At 38.3% G+C, this 18,470-nt stretch overlaps 1 protein-coding gene across 3 annotated transcripts in view; it reads right to left on the reverse strand.

Moving 5' to 3' along the window:
- Positions 1 to 18,470, reverse strand: part of Polr3F (RNA polymerase III subunit F) — a 718,140-nt gene that overhangs the window by 44,415 nt on the left and 655,255 nt on the right. For all 3 annotated transcript variants that reach the window (XM_068345021.1, XM_068345020.1, XM_068345019.1), the window contains one exon: positions 4,260 to 4,430. In XM_068345021.1, the coding sequence (XP_068201122.1) occupies positions 4,260 to 4,430 (171 nt within the window). The remainder of the gene's footprint in view (positions 1 to 4,259; positions 4,431 to 18,470) is intronic.

An 18,470-nucleotide genomic window follows, 5' to 3' on the forward strand; every position in this document is an offset into this window, starting at 1 on the left:
AAAATAAAGGATTTTATGAATAAAAATGTGAAAATCGGAAATGTTATTTGGTGACCGGTGAGAAACTACGGCTTGAATTGAAATTCGGTCTGTAGGCATGTTTGTTTATCCACCTGGAATATGCACACAAAGTTTTATCAAAATCGAACAGTAAATAAGCACACGGCAAGAAAAAAACGAGCAATAACCCAAGCCAATGATGGAGCGAACCTAGAAATAAATATTCACCAAAAATTAAAATCTCGATTTAGGGACAAAACCCTCTGTGTTTTTGTAGGTATTATGTCACTTGATAGCCTAAAACATCTAAATATTATATTACTTAAGGCATAAGAGCAGGACAAACAAAGAAATACACCCCTCTCCCGATAAAAAAAACAAGAAAAAGCAATTTTTTTCTGATGCATAACCTAACCTAACCTAACCTTCTTAACCTAACCTAACCTAACATAACCTTCACAACCTAACCTAATCTAACCTAACCCCTACAAGGTGGAGCCTACCCTAAGATCAAGGTAAGTAAAATCCAGGAAAACTAGGCTAGTTATCTACTGCAGAGTTGATGACAATATGACAAATACTCATTTACCAAACAAAATTTGTTAATGATAAGCTTTAAAGCTCTAACTAATCCAACTTCCTTTGTTATTCTCATAAGGCCAGCAAGTCTTTGCTTGTAAGCTTTAAGTCCAACCTAACTTGCCCAGTTGCTTACCTCAACCTGACTTCCTTAGTTGGATCTAGTGGTTAAAGTCACACAGTGTTTTATTCAGTACGGTTACTGAATGTTCAATCCAACTTACATTTACTGAGTTGATTGATTGATTGATTTGGAGTTTCTGGCATCCTGGCATCGAAGGCATTGATGCCGATATAATTTGTTATAAATAAAGAATAAAAGGAAATTCAATTTAAAACAATAAAAGCATAGATGTCCTTATAAAAGTTAAATAGCTTGCAGAACACCTGCTTCAGAAATAAATCTAAAAATACCGCTATCATGGTACGACACATCATGTCCAAGAATCTTGGCAAGGATGAATCTTCCATCATCACCTCAAGCCTCAAACAGATATCTATTTCTTACGGAACTAAAAGTGGGGCATTTGGTCAACAAGTGCCTCACTGTCAGGGGTACCAAACAGCTGATGCAATATGGCTGGTGTTACCCAGTCATCAGAAATTCAAGTACCCACCAAGTGTGACCAATGCGAAGATGACAAAGAGTAGTCTCCCTTTTCAGGGCATCAAGTTATACAGTACCTTCAAGGATATATAACATTTGTTATTTCTTTAATCCTATTTCTATCTAAAGCATCCCAATACTGTTGACAATTAATATAGAGATAAAAGTATTACATTTGCAGGAACTGGATATAGAAACCTGCAAGGTTACATACTGCTTTAGCAGTAAATGATGAATGGGTTGTAAATACATTCTTGTTTAAATATGATGCTGATATTAATTTAAGAGATTGGTACTCATCATAGGTAGCAAAAATAGAATAGGCCTACATGGTGCAAGAAGTTAGGAAGTATGGAGACAGTAACAAAGTAAGAGATTTGACATTGCTAGTGAGAATAAAGAATTATGAAACAGTGGTAGTAGCATGGGGTGTAATAAAAGAAAAAGAAATGAAAGAACTAAAGGGGATACAGTACAAGATTATGAAAGGAATGTTTGAATAGGTTAAAACCACACCTTATTTGGGGTTAATATCAGAAACAGGAATATGGCCAGTTGAAAATAGAATAAAGAGTAGGAAATAAAAAGGTGATGCTGTTTTATAACATCATTGCATCAGATGATAAACTATTAGTTAAGTAGATAGTGGAATGCCAAAAAAAGGAACCATGTGGGGAATGCTGGGGAAAAATGTCTTTTGGAAATATGCAAAGAAAGTATGATATTAAAATTGAAGAAGTAAGAAAGTATAAAAAACAAGAACTGAAGAAATGAGAACTAAAGTGTCAAATTGAATAGAAAAAAGAATAAAAAAAAAGAAAGCAGAAATTACCAAGCTGAGATTTGTAAACAAGTAATGGCAGAAGATATTACATACGTGACCTTAACAAGCAGTAATAGTAATTAAGACAAGGTTGAATATGAGAGACATAAAGGAAAATCATAGAAACAGGAATGAAAAGGATAGGCTTTTTGTTGTGCAGTGAGGCATATGATGCAACAAAGCCTATGTTTAGTTGTAGAGAATTAAGAAAATTATAAGCAGTGGTATAGAATTAAGGAAATTAGAATCACCAACCAAAGAAGTTGTACAAGAAGCTAAAAATGAAAGTATGCAAGCTGTGCTCTCTGTGTTGAGGTAAATAATGAGAATTAACTTTCTGCAAATTGTCACACTTTGCACCTACACATCTATTAGTGTGCTCATAATTATAAAGTTGTGGAAGGAGCAACAAGGAACCTGGAACATGCCAGTTGCAAACAATGGGTCTGTAAGATACAGTAAATGTTAAGTTAAATCCTATAGCTAAAACTCCCTTATATGTTGTTCTTAAGTTAAGTTTTGATAGGGTTATTTCCTAAAAGTATTCGGAGACCGCTGCTTCAATTAGACTGTCTTCAGTACGTCAGACATTTTCCCTTATATAAGATTAATCAGTTAACTAACCTTGTCATAGTTACAATATAATGTCCTCCACCGAGCCCATCATTACTGATAATAAACAAAAGCCTTTAAATGTAGGGTTTACAAGATGGTTTACTTATAGCTGTTTGTGGGTAATAATGTCAGAAGGTAGTAAGTTGGCCAGGGCACCAGACACCCGTTGAGATACTACCGCTAGAGAGTTATGGGGTCTTTTGACTGGCCAGACAGTACTATATTGGGTTCTTCTCTCAGGTTTCGGTTCACTTTCCCTTTGCTTACATATACACTGAATAGTATGGCCTCTTCTTTATATAGTCTCCTCTGTCCTCATACACCTGACAACACTCAGGTTACCAACAATTATTCTTCTCTCAAGTGGTTAACTACTGCACTGTAATTGTTCAGTGGTTACTTTCCTCTTGGTAAGGGTAGAAGAGACTCTTTAGCTATGGTGAGCAGCTCTTCTAGGAGAAGGACACTCCAAAATCAAACCATTGATCTGTGGTCTTGGGTAGTGCCATAACCTCTGTACCATGGTCTTCCACTGTCTTGGATTAGAGTTCTCTTGCTTGAGGATACACTCGGGCACACTATTCTATCTTATTTCTTTTCCTCTCGTTTTGTTAAAGTTTTTATAGTTATATGGAAAATATTTATTATAATGTTACTGTTCTTGAAATATTCTATTTTTCCTTATTTCCTTTCCTCACTGGGCTATTTTCCCTGTTGGAGCCCCTTGGTTTATAGCATCCTGCTTTTCCAACTAGGGTTGTAGCTTAGCAAGTAATAATGATACTAATAAGTGTTTATTTTGCAGGTAATTCTAGTGGTTTTAGTTGAGGACAGACTTGTTGCTTATAGGGTGAATAATGATGGTACTGCCTTTTCAACCTTTGTCTTCACTGCAGCCAAATTAGTTTAATTTTAGTTAATCCTATTAGGATTTTAATGTCAATCTCTCCTTTTATGGTAGCTCAGAAATCCATTTAGTTTTCGATTCATAGTAATATTTCAGGCTTAACTTGCCCTGTTTTAACCCTTAGCCTAACACCTCAAGTGATACCTAATAGTTCTAATGCACTATTCAGTAAGGGTTCTGGTGGTACACGATATCTACAAGGGTTGAGATCCTCTTGCAGAGCCTCTAATTTTTTATTTATTTTTGTCTTTCTGCAGCGAAACCATTGCGTAATATTCTTTTATCTGTCTCCTACACCAGAATAGTAACCTAGCGAGACTTCACAGTATTTTTGTTCTCTCCCTGAGGAAGATTTGAACTGGCATCTCCTATTATTGTAGCGTGCCATGTTACTCGCATAGCCATATACGTTGGACCCCTAATGTATTAAACTATAAGTTTTGTTGGTAATGAGAATAAAAAAATAATGGAGTGAAAATTACAAGCAATGAGCCTCTATTGTCTTTCAAAAGCTTAAGAAGAACTATTAATTTTATTTTAATATCAAGAAATGCCTTTCTGCATATTCCTGAGAGGTCAAAAAGCTGCCAGTGTTAGGCATGATTGCCCTCTTACCTATTCAATATGGTAAGGTAGAGGATATTTTACAAATCTGTTGCAGACTTCACTCATAGAATTAAATGTTACATGAAGTCAACATTAAAACAACATAGAGTAACACAACTTACCGGACAGACTCCACAAGGAATGCACATTAGTGAAGGGGTCGGGAGAAATGAAGTAACAGCACGGTAAAGTTTAACACCTTCAACCCCCTCAGATGCCATAGATCTCTCTACTTTACCATCAAACACAAGTGTCTCCAAAATTGTTTCAATGTCTTCAATACTAAGCTGGACCTGAAATATGGATGTACATATAAGCTTCAAGTAATACTACTTTAAACCTCTAAGCAGGCCTTCATATAAATGACCCATCATAGATGCATCACGTTGATATCAAAATTCTTTGCAAACGATAAAATTTTAGTAATAAAACATACTATTTCAATACTTATCCAATATTAGTTTGCTTATATGATTCAAGAACCAGCTTTTGGTGAGTAAAAATAGAAATAAATGTTATTATCAGATTTGAATAGCCTGCCCATGAGTTACCAACTCATCATCACCGTGTGTTCTTACTATGGCACAGCCAGCATGTGTTGACACTCCTATCTCAGTTTGCTTCTGAGCCCATTAGATAGATTGTGATGATGTGGAAGGGTATCTATGAATTTTTTTTTATTGAAATAAATTTCATTTTGTAAATTATAAAATCTTATCAAATTTAGTAGGATATAGGAATTGTGGCAGATGTCAACTGGATTATCTAAATCTAGCCTAATGTAAGCAAGAAATAAAAAGAAAGGGGAATTCTTTGAATGCTTCTTACATGTAATCCAATATGAAACTGCAAATATTTGCTGCAGCCGGTGTATGGTGAGAGAGCCTTTTTCTTCATGAGCGACTTGAGAAGTTCCAAAGATGAGGCTTACTAACTGTATTAGTAAGGTAATTTTATACTCCTGTGCTTAGGAATTTACTGTACAAGAAAATGATGACCTCTTAACAAACTAAAGTACCTAAAAATGCATATATACATCTATAATATACTGAACACTGAAAATTTTCAAGCAGAAAATTACCAGGTAGATTCCCACAGGAAAATTCCTATTGAGAAAATTCCCTTTCAAGATTATTGCCAATGACCAAATAAGAGAAAGACTTGAAAAATGATACACAAACAATGACGAGTGTGTATTTCTTACAATTGGAATCTTGAAATATGCAATCAAATGACCCCATCTCCTTTCTATTACCTTTATTTCTACGAAACAGAACCAAAATTCTTTTACTTCCACTTTATCTAAATCTACGGCAGAAAGGACATGGAGCCTCACCTCATACTTCATTTTGATAAAGGGTCGCAGAGCAATTTGATCATACCATGGCTGCCGTGAACCCCTTGTAGTCCCTCATATCATAGATGCTACAACCGCCGACGCTAGATTGAACAGGGTCTGACAGGCACTAAACTCAAGTTACTCAGGGGGTGTCTGGGATCAGTGGGAAAAATCCCCCAACTGACTGGTTCCAACTTGAGCGTCCCACTTCTTGGCTAAGAATACCTCATGATATAAGATTTTAGTTCTTTGAACTCTTCAAGCTCTTTAGGGTATTTTCTGGCAAGGTAAAGTCACCCTTACACAGCACCTCCTTCATAGACTCATACTAATTTTGTCAGTTTCACTAGAAATGTTGTTATCTGTCCAGGCACTTTCATTCTGAGCAACGAAGCATCAGGCAAACTATTTCAAGAAAAAACAATCCCACACCTTATATTGCTTCTACTAAATTATTGAAAGCTACCATATGCAGTATCAGAAGCACCTTCTTTGGGGTTAGCTGGGGTATGCCCTGAAGGATGGATCCTTGAATCTCCATCACGAGTCTGGAAATGCCGTCAGATTCCCGAACTCAATGCCATCCAGAGGCATTGGCAATCAGTATATTTACATCTAAACACATTAGACTGGTCAGGATGTCCACGTATCAAAGGGTCAACAAGGATTGCCTTCTAAGTCTCCTTTGTTTATTTTTATGGCAGAAGAATCTACTCCGACGTCCCCCCACCCCCAAGCCTTCAACACTAAGAACAGAAGGGAAAACACCCCCAGGCCCTTTTTTTATAGTTTGGGAGCCAAAAAGCCCAGAAATAGCTGACACCTTAGAATTGTAAAGAATAGATCTCCTTGAAGACCACACAGCACCTCCCCAAAAATAGCTTTTCTTCGACATCCTAACAGGTTACAGAAAATTCAACTACAAAACAAAGGATTAGCCAGTACTTATAACATAAAGGGATTTACCAAATAACACTGATATTTCAGTGGATGAAAGGGGTTAGTCAAAGCTGTCACACCCAACGGGATCCTTGGACAAGGAGAATACTCGATTGCCCCATAAATTAAGGAGTTTAGTCAAATCTGTGGACGACAATCAATTGGATAGTGTCCAACATCCATAAGATTACAATAAAACTCAAAATACAAAAATTACCACAAACTCCACACGCACACCCGAATGTCCTAAACCAGGCAGTGATCTAAAATTAACGGATTTTGAGCGAAGCGAAAAATCTATTTTTGGGTGAGATAGCCATGTCGTCCTGATGGAAGGTTCCTTTAGTAGCTTCCTAGGGTATATTTGACTATAGTGGATATTCCCAGAGAATTAAACTAAAGGTCTCCAGAATTCTAACTTCTGGCACGAATATCCTTAAAGTTGCCTTTTAGGATATCGCATAATAACAGGGGACGTATTCTTGACACGCCACATAGCTATCTGCACCCCACATAGCGTTTACGCTTCGAGGGGGAGTAAGTGGCAAGATATGGGAGGAGCCGTTACAAAGTTCTCCTCCTCCGTTACTGTTATGGGCACTCGGATGAAGTCATAACCGTCGCCATCCTGGATGACGTAGCATTCGTCCGCCATTTCATTCCTTTTCGCTGTAGCATCCCGACCAGGTGTTTTTTCCCAGTTCTTTCGCTATTTCGGATATCATGTCGCAATCTTCAGCTTCTTCTCCCTCTGGAAAGTTGAGTATTCCCTCCTATATCGTATAAATGCAGCTCTAGCCATAAAGTAACGTTTTTCTCGAAATAAATAGGGATTTGCTTTCGTGGCAGAGCGCTTGCCTAGACCGGAGGCGTCTCGGCGCTGTCGTTCGCAACGCATGCTTTATTTAGTTAGCCAGAACGACTGGAGGAATGTGGCCACTTATTGATACTTTTTCATATCATTTGTTATACTTTAAATCCCAATGGCCCAAACGCACTTCAACCTGGGAACTTGCTGAGGTCAATTATAGCTCCTTGGGCTAACCCTCGAGATTTCCCTTGTAACCATCGGTGTCAGGATAAAGGGAGCCCTGTCACTACGACTATTTTCAGGGGGGCTTCTTACTCTCTTGGATACATGAGCCGGGGAGGTGGGAGATATTCACTGAGAAAGGGATATATGGGTCTCCTAGAGTGTCCAGATCATGATCTGGACACTAGTGCTCTGATAGGCCTACAGAATTTGACTGGCCAGTTTGAAAGGGAGCAGCCGTTCATCTCTCCCAAAACAGCAGAAAAACGAAAGGCATCCTTGTAGGCCTACCTGGTCTTGAGGTGCCATATTGGGATTGGAAAACGTGATTGATATTGCTGTAGAAGTAAAGGTCTATAAAGAATACAAGGAGTAATTTTGCAGCTCCAGGGGAATATACCAAATATTAAAACCTAAATGTCTGACATATAGAATCAATGATTTAAAGAAAAAAAATCATCAAAGGCAATGCATGTCGGATAATATACCTAGTCACACAGACTTGAAATTTATGCAGAGATGTAAAAGAGGGAATATGCAAGCAAGATAAAAAAAAAAAATAATTTATCCTAAAATATGCTGCGTAAAGAAATAAGAACCATTTCATGTATACATAATTAGTACCGGAGAAATCTACCTGCCATGATGTCATAGACAGCGAAACTGGATAGATAGGGAAGAACACTGAGAAGGGTAACTAAATTAAACAAGGGTTTAGCTAAATAACATTCAAAGATTAATTAAAATAAAGTGAAAATAATTCTTTACACCATGGGGATAAAGGGAGGAGGGTTAGTGCATGCAAGGATCCAGCAAGTTCAAAAAGAGGGGGTTAGAAAACATAACCAAAGCCCAAAGCAGCTGGGGGTCCAGGGGTATTGTAAGCCCTCTGGAAGTTGACACAATTTTATGCTATTTTTCATGTATTTTCCTATTCTTCTGGGCGTCATCCGGGTAGGACATCTTCCCAGCTCTCTCCTGGCAGCCATCATGGCAGCTACGAACAAACTCGGATCTGACCTTCGCCTCCAGCAGCAGCGCTCGAATGATAACTCCCTTGCGGCCGTTCACACAACCTAACTCTTCATCCATATCCTCCCCCTCCCTGCCCCACACAACCCCTCACTCTCAAGTACTACTCTGTCTCTCTCCTCGAAACTCATCTACTTACTAATACCATCAGTAGCCCTTCTCCCCCGGAGCTGTCGTTGTGGTCTTAAAACTCTCTGGGGGCGTTGGGAGTGCTGCTCCGTCTAGGCTCCTACTTTTCCAGTAGTGCCAACATAGGATAGGGCTTAGGCATTAATCACTGTCTTAAATAAAGTGATATTAACACCTTTATTCTTATTATTCATAAAGTTTTTTGGTTCTAGCACCCTTAATGCTTAAAATCTTTTGAATTTTTTTCAAGTTTTGCTTAAGAGTCATATTTTCTGCATCCAACTCCGTTTTCAAATTTCATCTCACGTTGTTACATTATAGTTTTTTCGAAAAAAAGTAAAAATTTGAATTTGCCCAAAACATACGTGAAATCCCGTAGAGTTTCCCCCACCTTAATATTTTTCTAATAGGAAGTGCAACCTCCGTAGACTTTCCCAATAATTATTCGTAATATTTAAATGTAACTACTTAAATGTCTAGATCTCTCTGTTCTTCAATATAATGGGGAAAGTGAAAATCAAAGATACTACTCAGGGAACTGATAGTGAGTCCCAACGACTAGAGATATGTGGTATCCTCCCGGAAAACTCCTTATTCATCCACAAACTAGAAAAGGCTAATAACTGTTTCTATGCAATTGCAGATGAAACAAGTGGAAAAAATAATACACCCTAAAGTTAAGGAAGTTTTCCTGCGTAAGAACTTCGAACTACTGGACCCCCCTCATCTGAATGCCCTGAGGACCTTAGTGGTTACCCAGGCAGACAGTATAATCTATAGCCAATCTGTTGACGACCTTAAGAATGACATTGAACACCGGAATAACGTTAAAGTTTCAACTGTGATCAAGCTGCCCACCACCAAAACAACCTTTAAGATCAATCTGGAAACAGTACAGAAGGTGAGAGATTGCCTAACCAAGGGACCTCTCATCTCTGGACAGTCATCCTCCTCCCCAGATTTTTGCGACAGGACATCCACATCTCACTGTCTCAGTGCATGAGATGTTATAAATATGATCATGTAAAAAATGATTGCCCTAAGCCTTTCACTTACAAGATCTGTTCAGTCTGCGCCTCTGAAGACTATTATTGGACAGAGTGCACTAATGGCAACAACCATAAGTGCATAACATGCAGCGGGGATCACCCAACAATGGCTGCTAGATGTCCTATCAGAAAGACCATGGCAAAAGATCAGGCCAAGACAATTAGAAGTCAACAATCTATGACAGTACCAAACATGTCCTTTGCTCAGTTCCTAGCCCCTAAGGCAACAAACACCTCCACACTCAAAGCAGAACACCGCATCATTACAGCAATATACTGTAATGAACACAGTCATAATCATGGCTAATCTGAGTGAAGCTGTCGAACCTGGAACTTTCCAGTCTATGGTCGACGCTTTTTATAAAGCTAACGGTCTACCAATAGTTAAAATCCCCACTGAGGCCATTAATCTAGCTAAAAAAGTATCCACACTGTTGAAGTCCAGAACCCAGAATGACTCTAACCCCCTACAGGCACCCACAATAAATGATGAAATGGAGACAGAAGATCTTAACAGGAAAAGAGTGCTTAGTGACTCTGACTCTTGATATATCTGAACCAGCTAATCCTGCTAAAAAGCAGCCACAACCTTCCACCTCAGCTTTTGACCCTGACACCGAACTGCAAGGAGCCACTGCCTTCCCAACCCTTCCCCCATTTAACAATCAAATAAAACAAAAATAGGTTTGAGAGACTATTCATCAATTAAATCTGCAAACTACCACAAATCAGCATCTCATGATTCCATAAAGAAAATTATTCTTAATTCCAAAACTATCAAATACATTTTCACAGAGAAATTTGAGAATAGCACTGTAGTTGATCTTATGAATGATGGCTCGATTGAACTTGATAAGTATGTCCCTAGAATTACAAAGGATAAATGCTGATAAAGTCAGGAGGCTGAAATCCGGATTTTTTTTTATTTAAGCAAAGGACAGTTACCTTAATGGAGACTCACAGTAATCTAACATAATGTTTTGAAGTGGACTTTCCTACGTAGTAGGGAACTTTCTAATATTTACTCCTCTCTCTCCCCACACCTCATACTTCTTAACTCAACAGGTATTTCGAATTCCTCCCGTATCAAAATCTGGAACTATAATGTTTTCCAATGTAACATCTCTGGAGAGCAAGACGCTGGGACAACAATAGCGGTTAGACGGGATATTACAGTCAAGTTAATAGATGGTTTCAACCATGATCTTATAGCAGTAGAACTGCAAACAGTATGGGGACCGGTGGTAGTGGCAACTACTTACCTTCCCCTTAGAAACCCAATATTCCCACAACAGGATGTAATCTCATTGATGAGACGTAATATCCCAGTCTATCTTCTGGCTGATCTTAATGCAGCCCACACGGCCCGTGGCCATAATAGAACAAAATTAAGGACCTTGATATAGATGAACGTGAGGAGAAAATTGCTAATTTGGAAAACCAAGTTGCGGAGCTTACCACATACACAGCAAATTCTAGCCAGACCACTGATCTCATTGAGAAAATTGATAATCTAGCGATGTATATGGACTCAATTAAGTTAACACTTCAAACACTGATGGATCCAAAACCAGAGAAAATGATATATGCTTACTAAGTTAAGGGAAAAAAATCTACTAATAATAAAATCAAATAAAGCATCAACTAAAATTACTGAGAAAAAAATAAGGTCGAACATGCACTTAAAGGCATTCCATTTCTTAATACAAGATCAACTTCAAATGGAAATGTTGTAAAGTTTGCTGATGAAAAGATCAGAGAGGATGCAACAAATAAGATTCAAACAATGGTTGCCGACACCGAGACGAGGAAGATTTACAAAGTTATATTGCAATGGGGTACTTATACATGAAAAATACCATGTGATCAACTGCTACCACTGTTAGGAGGTATGGTCATTCTGAAAAAGACTGCATGTTTAAGTCTGACGATAAAGTCTGCAGGAAATTTTCAGAAAAACATTCCACCAAAGAATGTAATTCACAACAGTTAAAATGAATAGGCTGCACTAGGTTAAATAAAACCAAATGAACACACAGTGAATTCAGGAAATTGCAAAGCTTATGATTGGGAATTGAAAAGACTACCAGAAAATACTGACCATGGGTAATAAGGGTGTCATAAACTGTGGCTATGTAACTATACAATCTGTTGGTAATTAAACTATTCAAATTCGAGAATTGATATATGAGAAATATTTGGACATACTAGCATTATCTGAAACATTGTTAAACAACTTTGACAAGGCTAAGATCTTTCATGTTCCAAGAAAGGGCAGGTCTGGTCATTCATAAGGATTACTCAAATCTCAATAAGGAATACTCGAATCTTAAAGAATATCCATTATTAACAGTTCACAAAACTCCAAGAACAAATACTAGTATTTTCTTTGAAGAATTCAGTGTACTCATTAAGGTGATTATCATGGGGCAAAATGAAATAATTATTTGTGGAGGCTTTAATCTTTGGATGGATGACATTTCAAATCTTTATGTCAGCATTTAGTGAGTTATTGGAATCACATCAATTGGCGAATAATTTAAACTGTGCAATTACTTTGACTGGGCATACGTTGGACCTAGTTTTAAGTGATGGAAGGAATAATTCTGTAACTGATATAAATGTAGAAGAAAAGTGCATCACATCTCCAGTGCACAAAATTATTACATTTAGACTGCCTCTACAGAAACTCACAGAGATGAAGAAAATATACTTTAGACATAAATCAAACTTCTCTCCTTTTGTATTTATTGAAGAAGTTACATAGAAAATAAATGATGCTATCAGCATTCTCTACGATCATGATAACCAATGTTTGTTAAAGCTATGTGTGTTGACTGCCTTATGACCATATATAATAGGGTGAGTAAAAGTGAATATGATACCATGTGTCCACCGATGGAAAATACTATAATTGTTAAGACCGTCTACTTGTTTTGATGGGGAGACTTTAGAGAAAAAGAGGAAAAAAGGTGTATAGAAAGAGAGAGGAATCGGTTAAAAACTGAAAGTACAGGGATTTAATACAAAACTGCAACGTGCCAATATGATTACCCACTAAGAAGGAAAAACGGCGAATACTATGTGAGAAAGACGACCAGTGAAGCAGCAACAGACATGAGTTATATCGTCTCCTAAATGGTATAATGGGAAATGTAAATAAAAAAAAGGCTACCAGAGGGGTAAAGTGACCAGCAACTTGCAAATATTTTTCTAGTATTCTTTTAAAACAAAATAAAAGATATAACAAGGATATCTACAAATATTCAACATCAGATTAATGCTACACCAGATAGATACACATATAAAATTAACAAGATTCAATAATATAACACAAGACGATGTCAACCAAATTATCAAGAGAGCAAAGAAAACTAACAGTGTGATCAATCCTATGCCAATATCTGAAGTAAATGCAGGAAGAAACTTTTCAAGTCTAGCTCATATAATTATGAAAATAGCAAATACAAGGGATTTTGACATGGAAAAAATCTATTTTTGGGTGAGATAGCCATGTCGTCTTGATGGAAGTTCCTTTTGGCAACTTTCTTCAGTATAAATATTCCTGCGATTGGTATTACAAGAGAATTACCGTCAGGTATCACAGGGTTCCAATCCCCAGAAACGACTATTCAAAGATATCGTGTATAATCAGGGACGTATCCTAAGATAACCATAGATATCTGCACCCCAAACAGACTTTACCTAGTCTAATACTCTAAGGGGAAGGATAAGTAAGGAGCCGTTACATATCCGATCACCTTTCGGTGCTCCTATACGATCCCGCCTAACCATTCCACATCGCAGTTGAGCTACTGTGACATAGAAGCCTCTGAGCAACGGGGTGGGTGAAATAGGAAGTAACGGGTGGGCCATCAGGACGACATAGCTATCTTACCCAAAAATAGATTTTTCCTACGTCAAAATCCTTTTTTTGGGCTCAAGCCATATCTGTCCTGATGGAAGTGTACCAGGGAATTATTTATACTAGGTGTGAGGCTTTTGCATGGAAAAACTTCCCAGTAACAGGTGCTCCCCACTTATATGACGAGGCATAATTATAAATTTCTACCTTAATATTGAATCCAAAGTGATCTGGATTTGGTAAATATGGTAGTCTTCTATGGGGATAAATTTTTGACCAGCCATCAACCGTCCCTGTGGTGAAGAACACTCCCTTTAACAGTGAGATGTAAAAAAACACTACCAGTATTATGAGCTTAGTGAGTAATCATTATGAAACAAATACTCACCTTCAAACAGATTCTTAATATTCAATGATGATAGAAATTAACCATAGTATACTTAATTTATTGCTACTAACAGGAATCATGTCTAGCAATAAAATGCACCCAACAGTATACAAATTTTTATTAATCAAATTATTTGAGCAAAAAATAATTAAAAGTTAATTGATAAGCATTATGATCAACCAATGTACCCAACTATATACCCTCAAGTACTTTGTACTTAAGGGGAAACAATTAAATATGTCATAGACCTCCTTAAGAGGGGGAACTTATGAAAAAAATTAAGCCGAATATGGCCAAATACAAATTAGTCTTATACCCAACAACATAAACTGAATTATTTCAAACTCAGTTCTAGAAAAAGTTATACTATGCTCATATAGGTACACATGTAAGATTCAGAAAAACTACATTGAATCCTGAAAATTAAAATTTTTACATTGTTTAATGATGATCATGAAGCAAAAACCGACAGTTTACCTATTAAAGAAAATAGGCTGGAGGAATGCCCAGGGACGCACTTGAGGGCTACGTCGTTACAGCAGGTTTTATAACACTACCTGCTGCCACCACAAAGTGACGAATATCATCCAGTTGCTTCATATAATGCTTGAAGAACACCTTGGTGGACTCCCAACCAGTATAAGCTTGTAAACCTTCAAATGACATATATTGAAAAAAGTTCAAAGATGAAGCCACTTTTCTAGGGGCATGACCTAACAGCATGCTGGCCGGGTCTGCTCTTCTTATTAAATATGCCAATTTTGTTCTCACTTGTTTCAATGACAACTCTGATCCAAGCGTCTCACCTCTAAATAACTGACCCTTTTTAAAATTATTTGTCCTGTCAAGATATGTCTTTGAACATTGCACTGGTCATAGAGTGAGATCACTTACGAGAGGAACTATTTTCCACGGTCCCCAACGTTTAGATGGAAGCTCATTCTTAGCCAAAAAGGTAGGATCAGGGTATAAATTAACGTCATCATTGTCTGTAAATTCTACGTGACCTTCATCCCGAGAGAGAGCCACAATTTCACTAACTTGAGCACCAGAAGCCATAACGATTAGGAAAATCACTTTTTGAGATAAATCTCGTAAAAACGCTGTTTGGTTGTCAATTTCCGAAGCTAATTGTAACACTTTATCCAACGACCAGGAGATTGGATTCGGAGGAGCTGCTGGTCTTAACCTTGCACAAGCTTTCGGAATCTTGTTGAATAGGTCCGAGTTAAAATCTATGTCAAAGGCATGTAAAATGGGTCTAGCTAGGTCCGACTTGTACAACAAAATCACGGAGGATGCTAAACCTATTGCGTGTAAGTTGATCAGATACCCTAAACAAAAATCCATGGTGATAGAAGGTGGATTTTTATCTTTCACATATCGAACCCATTTCTTCCACGAAGTTTCATACTGATTCAAATTAGTGGAAGTTTTATAATTTTCCGCAAATGCTAGTTATCTCATTGAATTTTGAAAAAATCATGAGATGAAGGGCTTTCGCTTTCTAATATGAAGAGAAGACTGTCTTCCTTTATGCTTCTTGGGACAGACTCAGGTTGGGTAGAGGCACCAACATGGGGTTCATCTCTGTCACTAAAGGGTACCAGTTGCTCTTCGGCCATAGAGGAGCAACCAGGGCTGCTGTCCCCCTGAACGAACGAAGCTTGTCCAACGCTTTCATGAGAAGATTGAAAGGTGGAAACATAAATCTTTTCCCACAGATTCCAATCCATGTTTAACGCATCAATGCCATATGCCGCTAGGTTCATATTTGGTGCCACGTAATTGGGAAGTTTCTTGTTGAGACTCGTTGCAAACAGATCTAATTGAAGACCCGGTACTAACTCCTGCACGAAAGAGAATGATTTTTCGTCTAGAGACTCTTCTGTCTCTAGAGGATGTGTTCGAGATAGGGAGTCTGCCATCACATTCCGAACTCTGTGAAGGTGAGAGGTTGACAGATGCCACCTCTTTCTCTGAGCCAACTAAAAAATGGCGATCATTACATGACATATTTGGGGAGATCTTGACCCTTGCCTGTTGATGCAATGAACTATTACTTTGCTGTCTAATACTAGCCGGATGTGAATACTGTTCTTCAACTGTAGCCTTTCAGGGATAAGAAGACTACCATGGCCTTCAGAATATTGATGTGGAATTGCTTGCATCTCTGAGACCAACCGCCTTGCACTTTCTTGAGTGGGGTATGAACCCCCAACCGTCCAATGTGGCGTCTGTATGAAGAATTACTATAGGAGGATTAAAGCGCAATGGAACCGTCTTGGAAAGACTTTTGGCAGTGGACCACTGACGAAGTTGCTGTCGAAGCAACTCCAGGGTTGTCTTCTGATGATCGCAGAGAGCTGTGGAGGCTCTCTTCTTCCAAACTCTGCTTGCATCCTTGAGTCTGATCTTGAGGAGAGGGTTCGTTATGGAGATGTACTGTAATAAGCCCAGAACCCTTTCCTGACACCTGGTGGTCTTTCTTGACTTGATGAAGGACCGAACTGACTGGGGTATTTCCTTCCTCTTGGCAGAAGAAATGGACAGGGTACGAGTCTTTAGATTCCAATGAATCCCCAACTACTGGAAAACCTGAGCTGGGTTCAGTCTTGACTTTTTGAAGTTTATTTGGAATCCTAAAGATCGCAGGAATTTGACAACGTGATATATTGCTTCTGTGCATTGTCTTGCTGAAGGAGCCCACATGAGCCAGTCGTTCAGGTATGCCGCTACTTTAATTGTTGAACGACTTCCTCTATAACCTTCGCGAAAATCCTTGGAGCTATGTTGAGCCTGAATGGCATAGCTCTGAATACATAAGCCCTTCTCTCCAGTCTGAAACCAAGGTTGGGGGAGAAGCATCGACCTATCGGAAGATGCCAATAAGCGTTGGTAAGATCTATAGAGACGGTGTAAGCCCCCCAGGGTAGTAAGGTCCGTATCTGCAAAATAGTCAGCATCCGGAACCTGTTGCACTGGACGAACAGGTTTAGATGGGACAAGTCGAGAATAGTTCGAGGAATAATCGAATCTTTCTTTGGCACGCAAAAAAGATGACCTTGAAACATTCTATTGTTCTAGATGAGGTGTTGATTTCTGGAAAATTCTCCTGATCTTTGGATATTTTCTCTTCCACTTCCGGCCCAGACCGCTGAAAATAACACTCTGTGCCCAGGGACTGAACGTCCATCTGTCCTTGAACAATTTCAGCCTTCCCCCTACAGGAGTATCCTCATTGTTTTGGTAAGAAATGTGTGCCCCTACTTCCTCTGTTACCTCGGAGACCCCGACTCCTCGACCTAGCCCCTCTGTCAGATCGGGCTCTACCCCCTCTTTCTCTCTTAGGGGAACAAAAGAACAAAGTCCCTTGTTCAAATCCAGGATTGAATGCTAGGGACATGAGTGTGGATGCTCAGTTTGTGCTCAATTGACTTCTGACGAAAGAAACAAAGGTAAAGTCAAAATTCCCCTGTAAAAGAGTTTTGGAAGCTGACAGCTTAAAAACTGAAATAATATCTAAACACAGGCTTCCTGTTGCATACCATTATGTCAATACTGACGAAAGTACCGCAGACTTAATTACCAAGGGCTTATCCTATCCTAAATATTTGGAACAAATTAAATTCTGGTTAGAAGGACCACATTGGTTAACTAATGACTTTATAATGAAGTGGCCCAAATATCCTTTGTTGAGTTTGTCACCTGCCTAGGAAAGCAAAATATGCACAGCTTATGCCTCAAAGTCCAAGAAAGTAAACACTGGAATCCTAAATATCAATAAATATTCCAGCTTTGATGGCTTTCTCAAGGTAACAAGCCATCTATTTAAATTTCTAAGTAAAGTACGGGATTGTGATCCCAAGAGAAAAGCCTTGGAATACTGCGCTAAGATGGCTCAAGATGAGTGTTTCAACAGTGAACTAAAATTCCTAACAATCCAAAGAAGAATGATAAAGATATTCCTCAGCTGATGTCTAATTTCGACTTGTTTTTAGACTCCACCGGACTATTAAGATCCAGAGATAGGATAAGCAAATGTTTCTATTTCAAATATTAAGTTCACAATCCGGTTCTGCTTCCGAAGCAGCACCCGCTAACCACTCTTGTAATTAAAGACTACCACCATAAAATGCAACACCTTGGTATAGGAACTACTGTTAATCCCATGAGAGAGCAGGGATTCTGGGTACCAAAGGGTAGGATGGCTGTCGAGAGTGTATTGATTACAAGTTACATTTGTAAAAAATTTAATACTTTAGCCTTTAAATATCCCAAGTTCACAGAAATGTCTAAGCATCAAATGAAATTTGTGAAGCCCTTCCAGCATGTGAGCGTAGATTACACTGGCCACTTTTGGATTAAAGATGCGATAAGTGATCAGTCGGTTAAAGTTTATATCCTCATCTTTACTTGTCTTAATATTAGGGCTGTTCACTTCGAATTATTACCCGATATGTCCGCCAAGAATTTTAGACTAGCCTTTCACAGATTTTTTAATATCTATTGTATTCCATATTACCTCTACGGTGATAATGCCAATCTTCACAAAGGGT

This window comes from Palaemon carinicauda, chromosome 21 (assembly GCF_036898095.1).
Source record: "Palaemon carinicauda isolate YSFRI2023 chromosome 21, ASM3689809v2, whole genome shotgun sequence".
NCBI classification, from domain to species: Eukaryota; Metazoa; Arthropoda; class Malacostraca; order Decapoda; family Palaemonidae; genus Palaemon; species Palaemon carinicauda.